This window comes from Barbus barbus (assembly GCF_936440315.1).
Source record: "Barbus barbus genome assembly, chromosome: 5".
Lineage (NCBI taxonomy): Eukaryota > Metazoa > Chordata > Actinopteri > Cypriniformes > Cyprinidae > Barbus > Barbus barbus.
The window spans coordinates 34892499-34913652 of record NC_136733.1 but is presented as its reverse complement, the minus strand read 5'-3'; the positions used below and the strand labels follow the sequence as shown (position 1 = coordinate 34913652).

The window sequence follows — 21154 nt, the reverse complement described above, 5'->3', positions numbered from 1 at the left end:
TTTTCGGCCGAACAATTTTGGTTGCCGAACATTCGGTGCATCCCTAATTACAAGGCTTACAGCGAAGATTGTGCATGACAGTGTCCCTGTATTGTCCTTTATTTTGAAATGGCATTGCACTGTCTTAAGTTGTTGGCACCCAGTGATTTAGATTTGCCCCAAAGAATCTTTGGATCCTTAGTTTTGTCATCAAGTTGCGTCATGGTGCCTTAAAGTAGGACATTTTTGGTTGGTTCAAATGGTTGTTGTGGTACATTTGAAGAGTCCAAAGGGGGGGATTCAAGACAGGGTGGCTCAAACTCAAAGTGACATTATACTAATGTGTCTGGGAACACACTCTGTTGCACACATGCCTTCTTTTTGTGACAAGCACACAAACCAATGAACTATTAAGGGCCTGACTGAGGTTAGCACACTACCCTGTTAAAAGAACATCTTAATTTACACGAATGAGAGGAGGAACACATACACGTAACCATGTTCTCTATAGCAGGGGTCGCAAGCTCAAATTACCTGAATCTCACTTGCCAGGTGGTGTTCTCTATTAGAGTTTCTTGAACAGCTGAACAGTGGTTTTATGGCCATATATTTTAACTGTATACAATTACTAGCACAGTTATACGCTTGGCAAATGGACTTATGTCTTACTCGTACTTGGATACCACTTTATAAAGTGCAACAGTTCCAAAAGTAAAACTCCAGTTTGTTTTCTTCATAGAGGAATTAACAAGAAATTGCGTCCAATCGCTAGAACTGGTCTGATTATGGATACCTGGCTGGACTTTGATTTGGGGGCCCTAAGCAAATTTCAGTTATGGGGCCCAAACACATATATAAAAATATACAAATAAATATATGATATATTCTATAAAGCATGTTACATTATAATCAATGAAGTTCTCTACACATCACATTTAATCTCTTATTTACCTCATGTCTACACCTTGTTTATTACAATGAGAAGATTAGCATGCATGTCAAACTTGGCACTGAACTAAAACTCCGGCGTTATGAGCGGTAAGTGGATTCTATTTTAAGCACATCTCTGATTGGCCGTTACATTCAGGAAAGCAACAGATATGTCGGTTATTGGCTATTTGCTCAACACAAAAACACATTGCAAATAGAAACCTGACGCTGGAGAGCTTGCCAAATATTTTTCACTAATATCAGATGGGGCCCCCTGATTCCCTTGAGCCATAAGCAGCCACTTATCTTACTTACTGTTTAGGCTGCCACTGACGGATACTCTACTGGTGTAAAAGTTATGATATCGTGGCAAGTGTTTTTTTGTTTGTTTGTTTTTTAATCATTTCCTAGATAAAATCGAGCATTGCCCAGCACTCCAACCTGTCAGACCACAGTTGCACCCCTGAACACAGTTAAGGCATATCAGTTATTTCTCTTATGTCAGTTATCTCAAACATGCATTCTGCATGATCTTTATAAGTTTGACTTGTGTTGAAAATGCAAACTGACGTGGTCAAAGTGGAATGTGTGGTGATTTTGTTCAAATACTTGACTGTGCCCTATGGGGGTGGACAGGTCTTTTTTCTTTTTCTTTTTTTCATTACGGATGCTGATTTCACTGATGGAATCTGAGCAAACTGCTGATGCACAGGACTTTTTTCCTCTGTTATGTAGTTGGATGTGCAGTTTTTCCCCTAGAAAATAATTTTCAATGGTCATGTAAAAATAAATCAAAACCTCAACATTGTTTTGGAGATTTGATGTGCAAAAGAAAGGTGTATTCCCAACTCAACAGAGCGCTAATATTCTTATTCTGGCCCTCCCTGGTCTAGTGGGTAATAGCCAGTGTCAAATGTGTGGATCACAGCACGATGTTGTGGAAGAGCACAGATGATCATGCAAATGTGTGATGTAAATGACAAGGATTTGTCTCTGTATGCAAATGAGACGTATTGTGGTGATTCTTTACTGAGGAGAGAATTAGAAAGACGCGTTGAATCGGATTGCTTTTGTGGTTCTTCTCAGTGTGTAACACTCCATAAAAAACTAATCATGGTGGCCGACATTAAGCATGCAATATTAAGGAAAATCAAAACTGAACTAGTAGTTGTTATAGATAAGTTATATTGCACATACTCTTGACTATAAAATGATTATAAAGGATTTGAGTTTTTTATTTTAAATAATTGTTCGCATATTTTTCTTGCATGGCAGAAACTGAAGCCCATATAATATCATATAATCATATAAATCATATAAAAACAATTCACACACATACTCATTTCTAATAATTCTAATCAAATACGATTAAGTATAATCATACTTTTCATTCAGTCATAGTTTTGTCCATAGTTGGCTGATGTTAACATTGTGTCCAGTCAACCTATTGACATTTAAATGTTTTTTTTTTATTTCAAAGCATATTTTAATCATTATTTTGAATGTCACACCAATATCAAGAATGATTTCAAATCAGAGTAAGACAATTTCTTATCAAAAGACTTCTATTTAATGCAGAAAAGAAACTTAATTTGTTTTTGTTTTAAACCATTTAGCCTATTTTTGTTTATCTGTGTGTTATACTGGAGACATACAAAGAATGTAACTGAAGTGAACAGGTGTCTCTTTTAACATGAGTTGAATCTTTCTGTTATCTTGTACACAAATTACTAAGTGTTGTCTGTATGGATGCACATACACGTCGTCATGCCTGTGTATCTGTGTAGGATGGAAAAATGTGTATGAAAGAACATATGCCAGTACAGTAGGGGATTTGTGTTTTCTCTTCCTCCTCTCAGGGGCTGAGCCAGTAAATGCTACCCAGTCAAACACGTCCTCTTATCCCATTGGCTGAGATACAAAGAGAGAGAGAAAACCTAAGTCAATTATCCTCATAATTTCAAAGCTCTGAGGTCCTTAAAATCTTACTCTGAGATATACATTTGTCTTTACTCTCTGTGAGTATGTAGTTCTTGTTTGTTTAGCATTGAAGGATTGTGACCCTTTAACTCAAGAGGTTTGCCCCAATGAGAATGTACCTTCACATTAATGGTCTAGAGACAAGTAGCTCCCTTTCAGTCTGTCACTCCGACTCACGTCGGATGACTGACGAAATTGGGATCTCGCCAGAGTGTAACTGTACTTCGAGTGTAACTAAACGTGCCAATGGACATTGGCATGCGATCATTGCATCCAGCTGCCGCTGATCACAGCGTGAGTATAAGAGGCAGCGGGTGCACCGCATTAATTCATCCTTTCACTTCAGAGCCGAGCGGCAGTGTATCACTGCGTGCTTCAGCACTGAAAGAGCAAATTTCTCTAAAAGAGCAACACGGGTGATCGCGTCTTTTTAAAGATGTCTTATCACCCGTACGTTTCTGGGTGTGGTTGTTTCTTGGCACCTCAGGAGGGTAACGATTGCTGCCTCACGTGTCTGGGCATTCAGCACGCTGAGGAAGCTTTCGTGAATGGTTCATGTTATTCTTGTGGGGACATGACCATCTCGGAGTTCCACAGAAGACTCCGCTATGTCAAACATGGCGGAGTCCCTCTACCTCTGCCGCGATCCGGCGTTCGTCCCGGCACCCGGGGCGCCGCCGCGTCCGGTGGAGTCAGGGGTGATTTGAGGATTACGGTGAAGGCTTCCCCAAGAGGAGTTCCTCACCCCTCAAGCACTCCGCAGCTGGTGGTATTGCTGTTGGAACGGGCTGGGACCTCTGCAGAACGGGGTTCACCACCCGTTTCCTTCGGTGCTCCCCCTGACGACCAGATGTCGATCACTGCATCGGAGGGTGAGCTCCCTTCCTCCGGGTATGACGACTCGTCTGCGTTGCCCCCTTCGGGTGTGGTAGCCTTGTCCGAGCCAAACCCAGAGATGACGGCTATGCTTTCCCGGGCTCGGGAATGTCGGGCTCGTGTGGAATCCTCCACCGCGTCCCGATCCTTCGAGGCTGGACGAGTGGTTTCTCGTGGGGGACCCTCCGGTGCCATTCTTTCTGGAAGTGCATGAGAAGCTTACAAGATCGTGGAAGGCACCTTTCACTGCCCGAAACAAATCTTGTGGCTCCTCCGCTCTCACCACCCTCGATGGTGGGGCCGCTTTGGGGTACGTCGGCATCCCCTCGGTGGAGCGGTCTGTGGCCATGCAACTCTGTCCAAAAGCCACTACCACCCTGCGGGGTGACCCGTGTCTCCCCTAACAGGCCTGTAAGTATTCGTCAGGTCTAACTGGCAGTGCTTATAGAGCCTGTGGGGAAGTGGCTTCTGCCCTCCACGCCATGGCATTACTGCAGGTCCACCAGGCCAAAGCCCTGAAAGACCTGCATGAGGGTGTCACGACCTGGCAGTTCTACATGAAGTGAAGTAAAGTGAAGTTACATACTGCCAAGTATGGTGACCCATACTCAGAATTCGTGCTCTGCATTTAACCCATCCAACGTGCACACACACAGCAATGAACACACACACACCGTGAACACACACCCGGAGCAGTGGTGTGTGTTCACATGAGCTGCGTGCTGCGACAGCCCTTGCGCTTCGCACGGTCTCTGGGTCGTGCGATGTCCACGCTAGTGGTCCAGGAGCACCATCTCTGGCTGTGTCTCGCTGACATGAAGGAGCAGGAGAAGGTACAGTTCCTGAATGCTCCCGTGTCACAGACCGGCCTCTTCGGCGACGCTGTCAAGAGCTTTGCCTAGCAGCACAGGCAGCACAGAAGCAAACTGAGGCGATCAAGCACATCATGCGCCGGAGGAAACCTGCTGCTTCCACCCTGGCTGCAGACCCTCAGCTTGCTCGTTGCCGTGGGCGCCCCCCTGCGGCCGCCCCCGCGCAGCCGCAGCAGCCTTCCACCAGGCAGCGTCGTGGAGCCGGTCACAGGCAGGACCCCCAGCCCGTCCAGGCCCCTGCCAAACCTGGCGGCAGGCGCAAGTGCAAGAGGCCCTGAGACGGGCCACCCAGAGATGGAGGAGACTGCTCGTCGGGAGATGGTGACTGCACCACTCCCTCCCCCGGAGGAGGGCCGGGTGGAGAATCTTTTGTTTCATCTTGTTTTTGTACTCAAAACTTAAATAAAAGAGCGGTTCCTCAGTCTCTGGGTCTCAAGAGGAGAAGAGTTGCGAGCTGTGCATCACGGGTTCGCTTCCCTCCTCCTCTCTCGCCAGCGGGCAGCAGTGGGTTGCCCGAGAGCACCCCTCCTGCCCATTCGTGGAACCAGGTAAGAGCGGTAGCACTCGATCCACAGGTGAGTGTTACACTGCACACCCAGACCCAGACCCCGCCCCCTGCCGTCACAGGCCAGGCCGTCATAGGCCCCGGGCCGGGTCCCTGTGTTCCACCTCGCTGCCCCACCACATTGGTGGCCCCGTTGGTCACTGGCACGGTCTCTCGGAGCCTGGCTAGCGCTCCCCGGTCTGTCTCGGTGGCTCCTGCGGACCATCATACTCTGCTACTCATACTATTCAGTTCGCCCCACGTCCCCCCAAATTCAGGGGCATCCAGTTCACTTCAGTCTTGCGTGCGGAAATCGCAGTCCTGCTGGCAAAGGATGCGATAGAACCGGTCCCTCCAGCTAATATGAGGTCGGGGTTTTACAGCCGTTACTTCATTGTGCCCAAGAAAAGCGGTGGGTTACGACTGATCTTTGATCTGCGAGTTTTGACCCGTGTACGTCACAAGCTGCCATTCAAGATGTTGACGCAGAAACGCATTTTTGGGTGCGTCCGTCCCCTAGATTGGTTTGCAGCGATCGACCTGAAGGACACGTACTTTCATGTCTCGATCCTCCCGCGACACAGGCCATTCCTGCGATTCACGTTCGAGGGTCGGTATATCAGTACAAGGTCCTGCCCTTCGGGCTGTCCCTGTCACCTCGCGTCTTCACCAAAGTCGCGGAGGCGGCCCTTGTTCCCCTGAGAGAACGGGGTGTGCGCATCCTCAACTAGCTTGACGACTGGCTCATACTTGCACAGTCTCGCGAGCAGTTGTGCACACACAGGCCTTCGGGTCAACTGGGAAAAGAGCGAACTCGTGCCAACGCAGAGGATCTCTTTTCTCTGCATAGAGTTGGATTCGGTCAACCAGACAGCACGCCTCACCCGGGAACGTGCTCAGTCGGTGCTGAACTGCCTCAAGACTTTATCAGGCAGGACGGCAGTTCCTCTGAAACTCTTTCAGAAGCTCCTGGGGCATATGGCTGCAGCTGCGGCCATAGTTCCGCTCGGTCTGCTCCATATGAGACCGCTTCAGCAATGGCTCCATGGCCGAATCCCGAGGTGGACGTGGAAACGTGGTACTCACCGGGTTCAGATTACACCGGCCTGCCACAAAACCTACAGCCCATGGTCAGATCCCTCGTTCCTTCGGGCAGGAGTGCCCCTGGAGCAGGTATCCAGGCATGCTGTGGTATTCACGACCCCATAGAGGGGAGGTCGGTGGGGAAGCACAATCTGGTTGTCAGATGTCTTAGGGGGGCCAGGAGGTTAAATCCTCCTAGGCCTCCCTCCCTACCCTCTTGGGATTTGGCATTGGTGCTAAGAGCCCTACAAGCTGCCCCCTTTGAGCCTTTGGAGTCAGTCGAGTTGAAGTTTCTCTCTATGAAAACCCTACTCCTGACTGCGTTGGCCTCGATCAAGAGGGTGGGGGCCAGTACGGTAGGGGATTTGTGTTTTCTCTTCCTCCTCTCAGGGGCTGAGCTAGTAAATGCTACCCAGTCAAACACGTCCTCTTATCCCATTGGCTGAGCTTCAAAGAGAGAGAGAAAACCTAAGTCAATTATCCTCATAATTTCAAAGCTCTGAGGTCCTTAAAATCTTACTCTGAGATATACATTTGTCTTTACTCTCTGTGAGTATGTAGTTCTTGTTTGTTTAGCATTGAAGGATTGTGACCCTTTAACTCAAGAGGTTTGCCCCAATGAGAATGTACCTTCACATTAATGGTCTAGAGACAAGTAGCTCCCTTTCAGTCTGTCACTCAGAGCTTTAGGACCTCAGAACATCTCTTTGTCTGTTACGGAGGACAGCAGAAGGGGAAGGCTGTCTCCAAGCAGAGGATTGCCCACTGGATAGTGGATGCTATCACCTTGGCCTATGAAGCACAAGGTGTGCCCTGCCTGCTCAGGCTGTGTGCTCACTCCACTAGGGGTGTTGCATCGTCCTGGGTGCTGGCTCGTGGTGCCTCGCTAGCAGACATCTGTAGAGCTGCGGGTTGGGCAACTCCCAACATGTTCGCTAGGTTTTATAGCCTGTGTGTTCTCACCTCAAACGGGTAGTGGCACTGAGAGGCTCGGAGTCAGCTTGCGGCGTTCTTACGCCTATTTCTCCAGAGAGTTCCTTAACCAGGCAAACCCTGTCGAGTCCTCCAGCACTCCGGCGTCCAGACGTGGCGGAGCATCTGGCTCCAGGCCTTTCAGCAATGAATTCTTGAAATCTGGTGTGAGGCTAGGAGGCCTACACAGGGCACTGGAAGAGGCAGCTCCTGTGGCGCTTTGGTAGGGATCCCAATTTCATCGGTCATCCGACGTGACTCGGAGTGACCGAGTGAAAGGGAACATCTCGGTTGCGTATGTAACCGTCGTTCCCTGAAGGAGGGAACGGAGACGTCCCGTCGCCACAGTCGCTGTACCACCACTGAGCTGCCGCGTCACCGGCTCTGCTCCTCAGCGAAAGCATGAATTAATGCGGTGCACCTGCTGCCTCTTATACTCATGCTGTGATCAGTGGCAATGTCCATTGGCTCATTTAGTTACACTCAAAGTGGATTGTTCTCTCTGGCGAGATCCCAATTTTGTCGATCATCCGACGTGACGTCTCCGTTCCCTCCTTCAGGGAACGAGGGTTACATACATAACCGAGACGTTACACAACTGTTACATACCAAGAGTTTGGTATGTTGTCGGACAAAATCATGAATTGAAAGCTAAACCTTCCAGTATTTTATGTTTTTACTTTCCATGTGTTCCATGAGTGTTTTTTTCCTTTTTAAATAGAGGGCACCTTTAAACTGCCTTCAAAACTTTTACCCACGCCTTCAGTCTTTATTTTTTTAAATTGCTTTTAACATTCTGTTTATGTATAGTTGTTTTACCTTTGTCCCAAATCCATATCATAACTATGAAAATCCATCATATAAATTTTAATAAATAAATTTAAAAAATGTACCTAATCACAAATTTTCATTATTTACTGAGCAAAAATTATTGATTTAAATTTTTACACCAATTACTGCTGTAAAAACAATGACAATGTGCTTTTTTAAATTTAGAAATAATATTGTCAAATTATGTAAAAAGTAGTGAATTAAATATTATATGTGTATTTTTAGGATACATGAAATGTTAACTATAAAAGTTGCCTTCCAAAGATGTTTAAAATGTCTGGCACCTTCATTTCCACCACAAAATGATTTTAAATACAATACTGACGTGGAACTCTTCATTAAAAATTACAAAAATTCTCTGTATTTATTTATTTATTTTACTGTGGTTAATTCTCCAAATTAAATAAAAATGAATTGACTATACCTTATAAAAAATACAATGGCAATACCATGGCCAAGTCATATTATCTGAAGGGCAATTACATATGATTTTGAAGATGTGATTTTATGGTGTTTAAGTGGTACTCCAAGATGTGATTTTATGGTGATTGTAGAGTATAAGCATTATATCTGCTTACTTCAGATTCTGGGTGACGTTTCTCTCATGCATCAGTCATCTTCAGCCTCAATTATATATTCTTTTGATGTGACAGATTCATTATGGCATCTTCTAGTCAGAGCATCAGTCATGTCAGTTGTGATGATGAAAAACATAATTATTTAAACACCCTCATCTTGTCTCACAGTACATGAAATCATTTAAGAAGAAAGTTTCAGCAATAGTTTCCCTTATTATGTCCATCAGTGACTGCAACAGTCGGAGCAGCATAAGTCAGTGTTCTCCGCACAGTGTTGTGGTTATGCTCAGTCATTTCCATTACCACACTTCTCTTTTGCCAATCACACTTGGCCAAGGTTTCTGCCCTGCTGCAATATCCTGTCACTTGCAGAGGTTTTCTTTTAGTGTGATCAGAGGCCGTTGCTCTCATCATGATCTTTATTTGGGTGTTTTACAAGCTTAGATTAGATTAGTGTGTTTCTACCTGGAGTCCTGGCGTGCAATGTTTGTTGCTTGATCTCCATTTGTGAACTGTGGAAGTCTGGCTCAAATAGGTACATTGGCAGCTTGTCGTCATGGCAGTCAGCCATGTTCGCCTGGACAGAATGATGTCATATCCTGAGTATGCTATTCTCTGACCAATGTTTTTGGCTAGAGATAGTTGTGAATGCGCGTGCTTAGGTATATATATATATATATATATATGTGTGTGTGTGTGTGTGTGTGTGTGTGTGTGTGTGTGTGTGTGAATGAATGTTGTTTTTATTAATCTCTGTAATTAGTACATAATTGCCCAAACGTGAGCAAAAGCTTTAAGAAGTTAAAATATAGAGGAACCGGTTTCCTTTTCAGATCAGCTGGAATGAGTGTTTTATATTTTCATTCACTTTTACTGCTTATTGATTTATGGCATTTCTTAATTAAAAGTGGCATTTTTTTCTGTCTTTCTTTCCTGCAGTTGCACTTTAGATAATTGCAAGAGATGGATTGCGGGGAAAGTAAAGCAGATGATATTGTAGTGCTTCCTTTGCCTGTTTATCATGCTACTTTATCCCTAGGTGGCTGGATTTCTGTTTTGAGGCTGTGGATTTACAGATGCATTATCATCTAGCTGCTTGATATAAACATGCAAATAGACATTTACATATCTGAAGAGTGATTGCACCCAGAACTGCCTTTTCTTCCCTGATTTATGTGCAGATGAACTAACTGACAATCTCCATTTCTTCTCAGAGCTCCATTCAGATCACCTTTGATGACAGTTTTCAGTTCCCAACTTCTGCATCCATTGACCGTGTGACTTGCACTGACCAATCAGTACGCAGCATGGTAAGCAGTCAAAGACACTAAGAAGACACCAAATAAAGGTTACTGATTTGTTTGTGCAATCTAACAAAAAATAAATGTGCAAATATCCAAGCAAAAAAAGGAAGACGTTACAAAAGATGCTGTTCTTTTGAACTAAATCCTAAAGAAAATATATCAGTTTACACAAAAATGTCAAGCAACACAATTGTTTTCAGCATTGATAATGATAAGAAATATACAAATGATTTCTAAAAGATCACGTGACACTGAAGACTGGAGTAATGCTGGAGTAAAAAAAAAAATTGTAACTAGAGTAAAAAAATGTGCTTTGCCATCACAACAATTACATGTTAAAATATAGAAAAGAGTTATTTTGATTGTAATAATACAATATTACTGTTTTTACTGTATTTTTGATCGCATAAACCCTAGTGAAAAATAAATATACTAAAATGTATTTCATGCAAAGTATACTAGAAATACATTTACATATTTATGTACTTAATAAAAATACCCTGCAATTGTACTTTAAAATGACTAAATGTAAATGTACTTTTAGTACACTTAACTGGTATACTTAAAGTCCGGTAAATTGGAACAACTAATGTTATACTTAATGCACTTTAATTGTGCGGAAGTAGTGCTTAAGTTCAACTAAAGTTATACTGAAGTATATTTGAATGTGTTAAAGTGGGACTATTGCAAGTATACTTTAGGCACATTTTAAGTGTCTTGCATTTAAAGACTGATATTATTCAAAGATCATACAATCCTCATCAATAGTGACACTGAAACACATTTTAGGCTTAATATCAAGAAATGTGCATTGTGCACTAGTACTCCAAATAAAGTTTAATTATATTTTATATATCAGTAATTCTCAAGCGATATGTAAGTAAATATGTTAATAGATTTGAACTATTCTTAGTATGAAATAAATGTATTTTAAATGTATTACTTTTTTACTGGGGAATACAGCTTTGAGACTATTTTCAAAGATGTAAATAAATCTCACAACCCCAAATTTTTTGAACAGTATATGTGGGAAAAAAAATGTATGTCTTCATGTATGTTATATGAATTGTCATATGGTGTGAATTAAGAACTAAATATGATTTAATTATAATTTTGTGTTTTACATATAATTGTGAGTAATTACAGTAATACAATTTTTTGAGAGTTATCTTCATATTCTCTGAATAAGAGCAGTAATAATGCACACATCCTTGCAGTAGTATTCATTTGCACATGCAGTTATCATATCCAAAATGATTTTCAGGCATATTTAATATATTTGCATTGACAACGGCCTTAATATTTGCATGCGTATGGAGGTAAATTACATATGCATTAAGAGAAACGCGCACCTGAAAAGCTATTTTTTGGTTCATTTTTAGGCATAATCTTCATCCAACCACTTTAGTAGATCAGCTCAGACATTATGAGTGCGTGCTCTTAATATTTTTTGGATCAATATGTTTTAAACTCTTCAGGGCTAATGTGTCCATCTTATCGAAATGCATTCAGTATATATTTAGTCTGTTTTTAAGATACCATGTTGTGTCCAACTCAGTCATTATTTGTCAATCATACCCTCAACCTCTTCCAGGTCCTGCAGTGCAATTGTTCAGTCGGCATGGTAACATTCCCTGTGACTGTCACTCAGCAGTCACCTGCAGCCGTTTCCATGGATACCTACCAGATCACAATGAAGCCCATGCAGGCCCAGGTAAAATACAAATGAAATGGATTTGCATCTGCGAGTTTGCATCAGTCTGCATAGCTGCACACTCAACTTTCATTAATCTGACGTCTCCTGCCACTGCTCTCTTGAATGAGCCTCTCACTTTGCCAATTGTTTTCCATCTCAATAGCTTAATGTAGATTGTGAGGTTTAGTGGCCATGAATATTGCATGCGATACTCATCTCAAACAAATGACACCAATTGATGCGCAATACCAAAGACTGCAGAAAACCCAAGACGTGTCACTCGTATAGTTTTGAATGGGGAAAAATGCAACACTCAACATGGCCGCTCAATCGCAGGAAGCCCCGCCTTCTGAATGAAAGAGCCAATCGCTATTCGGTAAAGTCAGCGCATCACTGCACCTGCTGTTAGAAGTCCTGGTTGCTATAGAAACAGTCCACATTCTGAGACGTGTGCTTAGGACTGCGCATGCGCACTGGTTGATCTAGGCTGAAAAATAAGCTTATTAAAACACTATTTCCGCAAAAGAAACAACATTTATGACACAGTTATTGTCAGATTTCTTTGGTGATTTGAAATATGAAATTTAATCATAAGCTTAGTGAACAATTTTGGAGAATTTGTTGTTTCCCCATTCAAAGAGATAGGAGCTGCACTTTCATGCCTGAGAGGCGTTTCAAAGATGGACGCCGAGTGACATGACTTGTCTTAAAGGGACTTTGGCAGTACCATAGTTTAATGTTTCATCTCTAGGTGGTAAAAAATGGAGCAGCCATTGATGAATATATTACTTTTGCAAATTCAGCGTGAAATAGAAGTTAAAATATTCTGTATGGGCTTCTGTAGTTGCAGGTCTGTCTTGAGGAAGTGGAGGAAGAGGGTCTCCTTGTGTCCTGGACTTTTTCCAAGCAACCTCATCTCTCTTTAATCGTAACACCATGTCAAAGAGTCCATAAAGAGGTAAGGGAGTAGTTTTGGTCAAGTAGGCCTTTCAGTTTGTGACGTATTACAAAATTGTAAATGGTATAAAAAGAAACTACTTTTGCAATTATGCATATAAACTGAAATATTTGTTTGTTTTTATCTTTAGGGCTCTGACGTGGAGGTGGACAGTGAAATGATTGCGGCACTGGTGGAGGACACACTGTACACAACACACCCTGCCATGATCCTCAACCTGAGAGCCTGTGTATCAAGCCCTGCGGTAAAAATACCAGTATCGATTGCTATATCACACAATAGGGGTTTATGACCTTGTAATGGGTCAGTGTGGCAACCGTTTGAAATACTATGACCAAGGTTTCTGCTGGCCCTAAAAGGTCTTGTACATCTGAATTCAAATTAAGGCCTTAGAAAGGTCTTAAATCAGATAAATCAGAAAATACATTTACCTTAAAAAATCCTGCAGAAACCCTTTGTGACAGATCTATGTGGATACTGTATATTTTGGTTGAGAGTATTTGACGTATGACATGCAACGTATCTGTACTAAACATACAAGACATGTAATTAAAGTCAACAACAATGAGAAAGGAAAACTCAAAACATGACTTTCGTGTTATAAAACATGTACATTCTCTATTGTTATAGTTTCCCAGGGAGAAGCAGATCGGTGGTCTGAACTCTCCATCTCAGAGCACACCTGTCAGGCGCATTTTGGTGCACCAACTCAAAGCAACCAATGTCAAAAAAGGTACAAAATTATCATGATTCTTAACATCTTTGTGTTAGAATTAAAAATGTGCCTACATAATTACACAATCAGCTACTGATATGCCTGAATGGCTAATTTACTGTTTCTGGTTTCATATTCATTTTGGATGTATTTTAGGCCACTTTACTTACATAACAAGAGTTATTACATTTTGCAGTGGGTAATATTTTTAAAGTTTTTGAATTATTTTATGTTAACTCAGAAACTCTGGATGTGAGCAGTTTATGATGCAGGTTATGTTAATTACTTTTCCAGGATGTCAGACTCATGTAGGAGAGCTTTGTTGTGTGCTGAGTCTGGACACTCCTTCCATTGAATGGAGAACCGGCTTCCGTACTCCTTCCCCCTGTCCTGGAGCAGCTCTGCACTGGAATGACGACTTCAAACTGTAAACACACTATTCTGCTATCATTAAAGCAGATATAGATCAACATAAAGACTGAAACTAAATGAATGGAGTGGGTTGAAACATTCCGAGTGAGGTGTTGACATGTCTGACTCCTAGGAAAGGTTACAAGGAAATGTTTCTTATAATGTCACATTCTATTAGACAGGGTCCTTTTTGTTCATCCAAGTAATTTTACTCTGTGCTGCTGGACTAGATTGATAATCCAGTGGGATTTTCGAACACCTTCCATTTAAAGGTCAATTTCACCACTTCAGTTTGACACAATGGAGTGTTTTCATCAAAGTCCGTTTATAATGGCAGCCCTTCTGTCATGAATGAAGGTGTGAAGCTGTGAGCGGCTCCACCAATGGCTCTGTGAATATATGCAGCAGCCAACTCTCATAGAAACAAAGAGCTGTTTAGCACATTTAATTACAGCCATTCCCAACACATCACTACTTCCTGTGATGCCAATTACCAGAATGGCCCATTTAATTCTCATAGCCAGTATACAGATTGCTGCTGTGGGTCCAACGGGAATATTTAGTCCACCATAATACAGATAGTATACAAGAGTTTTATAACCTAAAACCAGTTTCAACTGTCGATTCAGTCTTTTAACAATACAAAATGTCACTTCATCTCCAATGTTCAGTATTACAAAATTAAAGTTTTCTGTGTGTGCATTTTATATGATATATCAAAGTCTGTTTTTATCAATTAGGGAAGTAGGACCAGAAACCAAAGAACTCAAAGTAAGACTTGTGGAGAAGAACAGCAAAGGAGAACGTAAGTCACTTTTCGGTGCCTATCATTTAATAGTTCATCCCGCACTATAAGAAATGTATTGATTTCAGATGATCTGGTGAATGATTACAGACCGATATTCTCCATTCTGTCTGTCTGTTGATTAATTTGTTGTCTTTTTCCTGTTTAACAGAGTTTCTGCCTGGTTGTGCTTCCTTACAACTGGATCTCTCTAAAAGAATTCCTAATGGACATCATAAACTGTCCATCGCACCAGGTCACGGTCTGGCTCCAACTGCAGTTGTAACATTAGAAGTAAGGACAGCATAAAGTAGAATTCAGGTTTTATATTTCATGTACACCAACGTTCAAAATTTTGGGGTTGGTAAGACTGTTCAATCTGTTTGTAAGAAGTGTTTTATGCTCACCATAGTTGCATCTATTTGATAAAAAAATACAGTAAAACAGTAATATTGTGAAATATTATTGCAATTTAAAATAAATATTTTCTATGTAATATATTTTAAAATGTAATTTATTCATGTGATGGCACAGCTGATTTTTTACCAGCCATTACTCCAGTCTTCAGTGTCACATGATTCTTCAGAAATCATTCTATATATTTATATTCATGATAAATGCCTTTACTTTCACTCTTGATCAATGTGTCTTTGCTAAATAAAAGTAATATATTTTGAAAAAATATATTTACCCCAAATGATAGATAATTCCCATATATAAAGTATGCATATGGATGGCATGATTTCTATGTTAACATGGCAGTCAGAACGTTTAAGGCTTCTGCCCACATTGAGTTCACTTTCCAGACACTCTGATAAGTCCCTTCTAAATGTCAATGTGAATTATTTAATAGAAAACATATCTTATTACAGTGGTCTGCATTGTGAATTGAATGCTCACCTTATCTCTGATTAACTCGATAACTGAATTATTTCTTTATTTAACCCAGTACTTCAGTTCACACTGTACTTGTTACACACATGTGCTTACAGGTACACACTTAAACGCTCTGATTAATAGTTGTGTTTGTGAACACATAAGCAAAGTCAGCTCAAAATGATTTAGGAAGATATCAGTGACTGTACTAACCATAATTCTAATTTCTCTAAAAAAATTAATTATGTTTAATGTAATGATCTTATGTTTCTGCCTCCATAGCTGTTGTATTTGGACTCCAGTGATTTGCGTGCATGTCAGAATGCCACTCCTCTGCGATCCTCGGTCACCCCGTCAAAGAAAGTGGACGTGGATCGGACCATCATGCCTGATGGCACCATAGTCACCACAGTAACCACCATCCAGTCACGACTAAAACTGGACCGCAAACTAGGTAAAGCTCACTCAGGAACACTGAGAACACGCATACTATTCTGTCTGCATCATCAAGTATCATCGAAGTGACTGGCCGGTTTCACCCTATCCTATTTCTTCCTCTGTAACTGCAGGAGACTCTCCGTCTAGGTCTCCCTCAAAGGTGGAGGTGACTGAACAGACTCCCACTGTGCTCACAAACAGCTTGCAGAGCACCAGTGCCAGTCCCACCCCCAGCAGTGAGATCCACATTAACATTTATTTTTTTGATGCATTAAATTGATTAAAAATAAGAGTAAAAACATTTAGAATGTTAGCAAATATTTCTATTTCAAACAAATGATGTGCTTTGAACTTTTATTAATCAAAGAAACCTGAAAACATATGTATCATGGTTCCTACAAAAATATTATGCAGCACAACTGTTTTCAACACTGATAAACACCAAACAAGCATTTTAGAACGATTTCTGAGGGATCATGGGACACTGAAGACTGGAGTAATGGCTGTTGAAAATTCAGCTTTGCCATTACAGGAATAAATTCTAAAATCTAAAAAAAAAAATTATTATGTAAGTTATTTTAATTTGAATACCATTTCACAATTTAAAGGTGCAGTAGGTGATTGTCTTCAGAAACATTTTTTGTTATGCTGGTTGAAAGTCTCTTCACATCCCTATAGCAATCATTAAGTTATGGTGGACTAAATGTACCGTATTGACCCGAATATAAGACGACCCCCCTTTTTCCAGATGTACCTTTTGGAAAAAGGCTTTTTGAAAACCAAATCTTGTTTGTTTTTGTGTTTTTATTTTTCTCTCTTTTTTCTTAAATTATTTTTATATTGCATATTTTTTCCTATTGGAATTTTTGTTTTGAAAGTATGGTAAATACTGGTAAAATGTACCAACAATGACATTTAAAAATGCGCACTTTGTGATATACCATAAAAACAACAGGTAGCCCATCTGAATTATATAACATTTAGGCTATCCTATCTCATAGTAGCTTACCAAAATTTTATTAACAGTAGAAGGGAAATCTTATTGTAGTCTTCAAATCTGGGTACTGTCTTACGTTTTAAAATCACTTACAGAGGAAGTTTGGTTCCATCAGGCTAACATGACAGTCACGACTTATGCCGCTGTAAGCTTTTCTTTTTGTTTTGTTTTCACTCGTGATCTTTACAACACACATTACTTTACGTATTTCATGGCACACTAGTTTTACGCGTATTTGGCGCCACCTATTGTTATGGGTGTATTATTGACATGTCAAAGTCTAGACCCTGGATATAAGACGACCGCGTTTTTTCAGATGTATTTCTAAGAAAAAAATGTAATTGTAATTGGGAACCGTTGATAAATTGTAGTAATTTAATGTTGTCTCTGGTATTCTGCTCTTTGAGCATAGGTGCGTTCAGGGGGCGTGGCTTTGGACGGCGATTGCAGGGAGGGTGGGACGTTCGCTTTCAGTGCTATTAGGCTAAAGTTAGCATTTTCTGAGATCTCCTACTGCACCTTTAACTGTTTTACTGTATTATTGATCAAATAAATGCAGTCTTGGTAAGCATAAGAGGCGTCTTTCAAAAACATGAATAAATCTAACAGACTCCAAACTTTTAAATGGTAATTTATGTCTTCGTAATCTTTATAATTTATAATTAAATAATTTAAAACTTTTTATTATTGAAATATGTATAATTGAAATGTGTAAATGTGTTCTAAATTTAAAGTTATACGTTCACAAAATTAGTGCCACAAATGTATAATAAATTATTTATATCATTGTGTATATTGTTATTTTTAACAATATATTTTTGTTAATATTATTCATTAATTAAATATAAATATATTATTTATTATAAACAGATTTTTGTTCATATTAAAATACATTTTATAAATATTATTTAGATAATATTATTTATGTAGATAGATAGATAGATAGATAGATAGATAGATAGATAGATAGATAGATAGATAGATAGATAGATAGATAGATAGATAGATAGATAGACTTTTTTGCAGTATAATTTGAATGAATAACTAAAAGGTTTGTGATCCTGTTGTGTTTGTGTGCTATTTCAAACCAGAAGGCACTCTCCCTAATGGGCTGGATCCTGTAGCAGAAACGGCCATTCGGCAGCTAACCGAGTCGGGCAGTAAGGTACCCAAGAAGACACCTACTAAACGCAGCACTCTCATCATATCTGGGGTGTCAAAGGTCAGAGCCTGAACATCAAGTAAACAGACATTTCTAATCATTGTCATAAAAACATCTTGGTTACAGTGAGGCAAGCGTCTAGGGAAACGATTACGAGAACAGTCTCTTTAGAGCTTTCCCAGGGTAATTTGTTTGTTTAGTCATCTCTTTCCGTTACATAATGTTGATGTAACATTCATAAGGACACTTTTTGGTTGGGAAATTGTCTCTGTTAGGCTGTTACAACACAGAAACATTACATTTACCTAATGTTGACTTCCTTTTAAACATTGTAATCTATAAGTTTGTAAATCTAAATGTCATCACAAGCTCAGTCATCTCATATCACATCTCAAAAACCATCAGAACATACTGATCCGTTTGCTGTTTCAAATTAATAGCGGATAGCGGAGCCGCTTCTGCAAAACACACAGCTAACATGTTGTCTTCCTCAGCTGTACCTGCAGCACATGTACATGAGGAACACTGTGTTAAAACTAATTTTCTGTCCTTCCCTCAGGTTCCCATTACTGAAGATGACTCAGCCTTATCAGTGGGCTACGCTGCAGCAATGGACGCAGCCCTACAGGGGGCGCATTCTCCCAGCGGAGCCCCGAACCACCATGGAGCATCCGCACATCAGGAAGCAGACGAGACTACACCATCTGACGTTTCCGAGCGACCATCCGTGGATGATGTTGAGTCAGAAACGGGATCAACAGGAGCACTGGAAACGCGTAGCCTCAAAGACCACAAAGGTGTGAACTTCTTTGGAATGTATTTTTGATGTATTCATCATAAAATGTCTTTTTATGGTTTTTATTTATGTGCATGAATGTTCTGTTTTAGTGGGATTCCTCCGCAGTGGCACCAAGCTACTATTCCGCAGGAAACACAGAGAGAAAGACCCTAGTTTCAGTCAGTCCCACGAGGACGTCTCAAACCTGGACAATGACTCCTCCACAGCCTCCTGCTCCTCCACCAGCCGTAAAAAGTCTGGAAGCTTCTCTCGTCGCCTCATCAAACGCTTTTCGTTCCGCTCGTCCAAGACAAAGGGCAAATCCAGCACAGCCAATGGAGGGTCCAGCACTACAGATAAATAAAGGGGAAATAGAGAGAAAGGATGAGTAAGAGAGACACGGTGCGGGCACCAGTTAAATGAGTGTGGAATTGGCTCCAAATTTCTCCAGAACTTATTTATGTTATATACTGATTGTCCATAACCTAGTGGGGTAACATAATACTTCAGACCACATTGCACCCAGGAAGCCAGCCCTGTTTTGGCGGTGTTTCTTTTTTGACTGGAACACCATCATTCATCTGCGATTAAGCTATTCAGGATGGAAAACGCCAAAAAACAAAATCAAAGGATTTGACTATTTATGAATGCATCGCTTACCTAATTAAAATGATCAAGTGGGTAAAAAGGCTGCTTTTATGGATGATCATGAGCGAACAAACCTGAGAAACCCAAAATGGACAGGTGTCATGTGGTTATTGAGCACAAGGGGGCAGCATAGAGCAATGACCATTCATGCCACAAACACTGTCGCTATGTGTTGTTTTTCTTATTTATTTTATTTCATCAGTTGCACTTTGGATCTTAATCGGATTGTTTACAATGCTGGGAGCTCTTTTTCTGTGTTTTTTTTTTTTTATCATGTTTGTGTATCATTTACTGTTATCAGCACTGATTTATTTCTCCTGAGCTCATTAGGACCTCATTAGGATACTCGTATTTCCAGAGTGTGATATGCTAAGACATGCTGTGAGCTTTATTCTCGTTTTGCTGTTGCTATAGCATTTAGATCAAGGGATATTATGCCCTGTTTTCAAATAGTGGTACGTTTGACTTTCGTTGTGGCTTAATATTTTTTTATAATGATGTTTCTCTTTAAGAAAACAGAAATACTGTAGGCATATCTCACTAATTTACGTTCGTGTTTTGGTTGTAAATTATAAGCCCTTCATATGACAAAAGGGATACACTACAGGAAAAAAATACATTTGTGTATATTTATAAATTTTTCCTCAAATTATTTTAAATGTACAACCTATTGAGCTACATCAATCTGAATCTGCAGCGGAGAAAAGTGCTATTTTCAGGGTCCGCGTGAAAACAAACCTCAGGGGATAACGTTACTATGAAATATGTTTAATCATTTTATCTATCTAATTTTTTCTTTCAGAAATGGCTTCTTGAACAAAACAGGCGTTACCCCAGTAACATACAACCCCGTTCCCTCTCTTTTTTATTCATTTAGTTGCAATAAACTTATCCAGAGGAGCGGGCATACGTACGTGTTTTACTTCAACACAAGTCGATTTTATTCTTGGTGATTCCATAGATGGCTTTTATGATAGTATTGAGCAGAACATTTTAATATTTTTCACATAAACTAGTAATTCATGTTAAAGGTAGTTCACACAAAATTCTAGCATTATTCACCTCGGGTTTACTTTCTGTGGATCATAGATGCATCATGCAGTGGTACAAATCTCTTTACCCAGAGAGATCTAAAATCTCTTTTTGTATTGCACGACAGAAAGTCAGAGGTTTGAAACAACTTTAGTGGGTAAATGAACACAAATCTAATTTTTGGTGAACTATCCTTTTAAGGAATCTCTTTTGCTGTATCCCTCCTCATCCCATATGATCGGTGCATATTTCAGCATTTGGGGGGGGGGGACAACTGGTTGTCAAGTTAACAGAATCTAATTACTACAGGAAAACACTGAAAATGAAAAAAAAAAAAAATTACCTATTGAACGTTGACTCACAGTTCATGAATCAATGACAATGGGCGTGTTTGCTATATTTAGTGTAACTCCTGGAGCATAAAGCCTGAAAATGTTATATGTCCAGAATGTTATGATAAAAGTGAACAATCTAAAACGAAGGCAGTGGACCTTCGAAGGTATTCGGAGCTTTATATTATTGTGGTTAATTTGATGTTTAATTTATTCTGAATAAATTATTTTTATCCTCTTCATTTTCCTTTTTCCTTCTAAAATGTTCTAACTATATGACTTGAAAAGGAGAAAAAGGCCAAGGGAATATGTGGCGAAAAAGTGTTGTGATTAAACCACCACCCAGATTTATTTCCTTAAACACAGTGGATTAAGTAA

The 21154-nt window shown here is 40.5% G+C and overlaps 1 protein-coding gene across 2 annotated transcripts in view; it reads left to right on the top strand.

The window, feature by feature from the left end:
• Window positions 1-21017, top strand: part of c2cd2l (c2cd2 like) — a 33052-nt gene extending 12035 nt beyond the window's left edge. The window contains exons 3-15 of one of the 2 annotated variants that reach the window (XM_079417044.1): window positions 9860-9955; window positions 11544-11663; window positions 12490-12603; window positions 12734-12847; window positions 13234-13336; window positions 13613-13745; window positions 14470-14534; window positions 14686-14807; window positions 15672-15843; window positions 15959-16063; window positions 17919-18046; window positions 18546-18783; window positions 18875-21017. In XM_079417044.1, the coding sequence (XP_079273170.1) occupies window positions 9860-9955; window positions 11544-11663; window positions 12490-12603; window positions 12734-12847; window positions 13234-13336; window positions 13613-13745; window positions 14470-14534; window positions 14686-14807; window positions 15672-15843; window positions 15959-16063; window positions 17919-18046; window positions 18546-18783; window positions 18875-19128 (1764 nt within the window). In that variant the 3' untranslated portion in view covers window positions 19129-21017. Of the gene's footprint in view, window positions 1-9859; window positions 9956-11543; window positions 11664-12489; window positions 12604-12733; window positions 12848-13233; window positions 13337-13612; window positions 13746-14469; window positions 14535-14685; window positions 14808-15671; window positions 15844-15958; window positions 16064-17915; window positions 18047-18545; window positions 18784-18874 lie in introns of both variants that reach the window. The other variant, XM_079417043.1, reaches the window with a different exon arrangement.
• The last annotated feature ends 137 nt before the right edge of the window (window positions 21018-21154 follow it).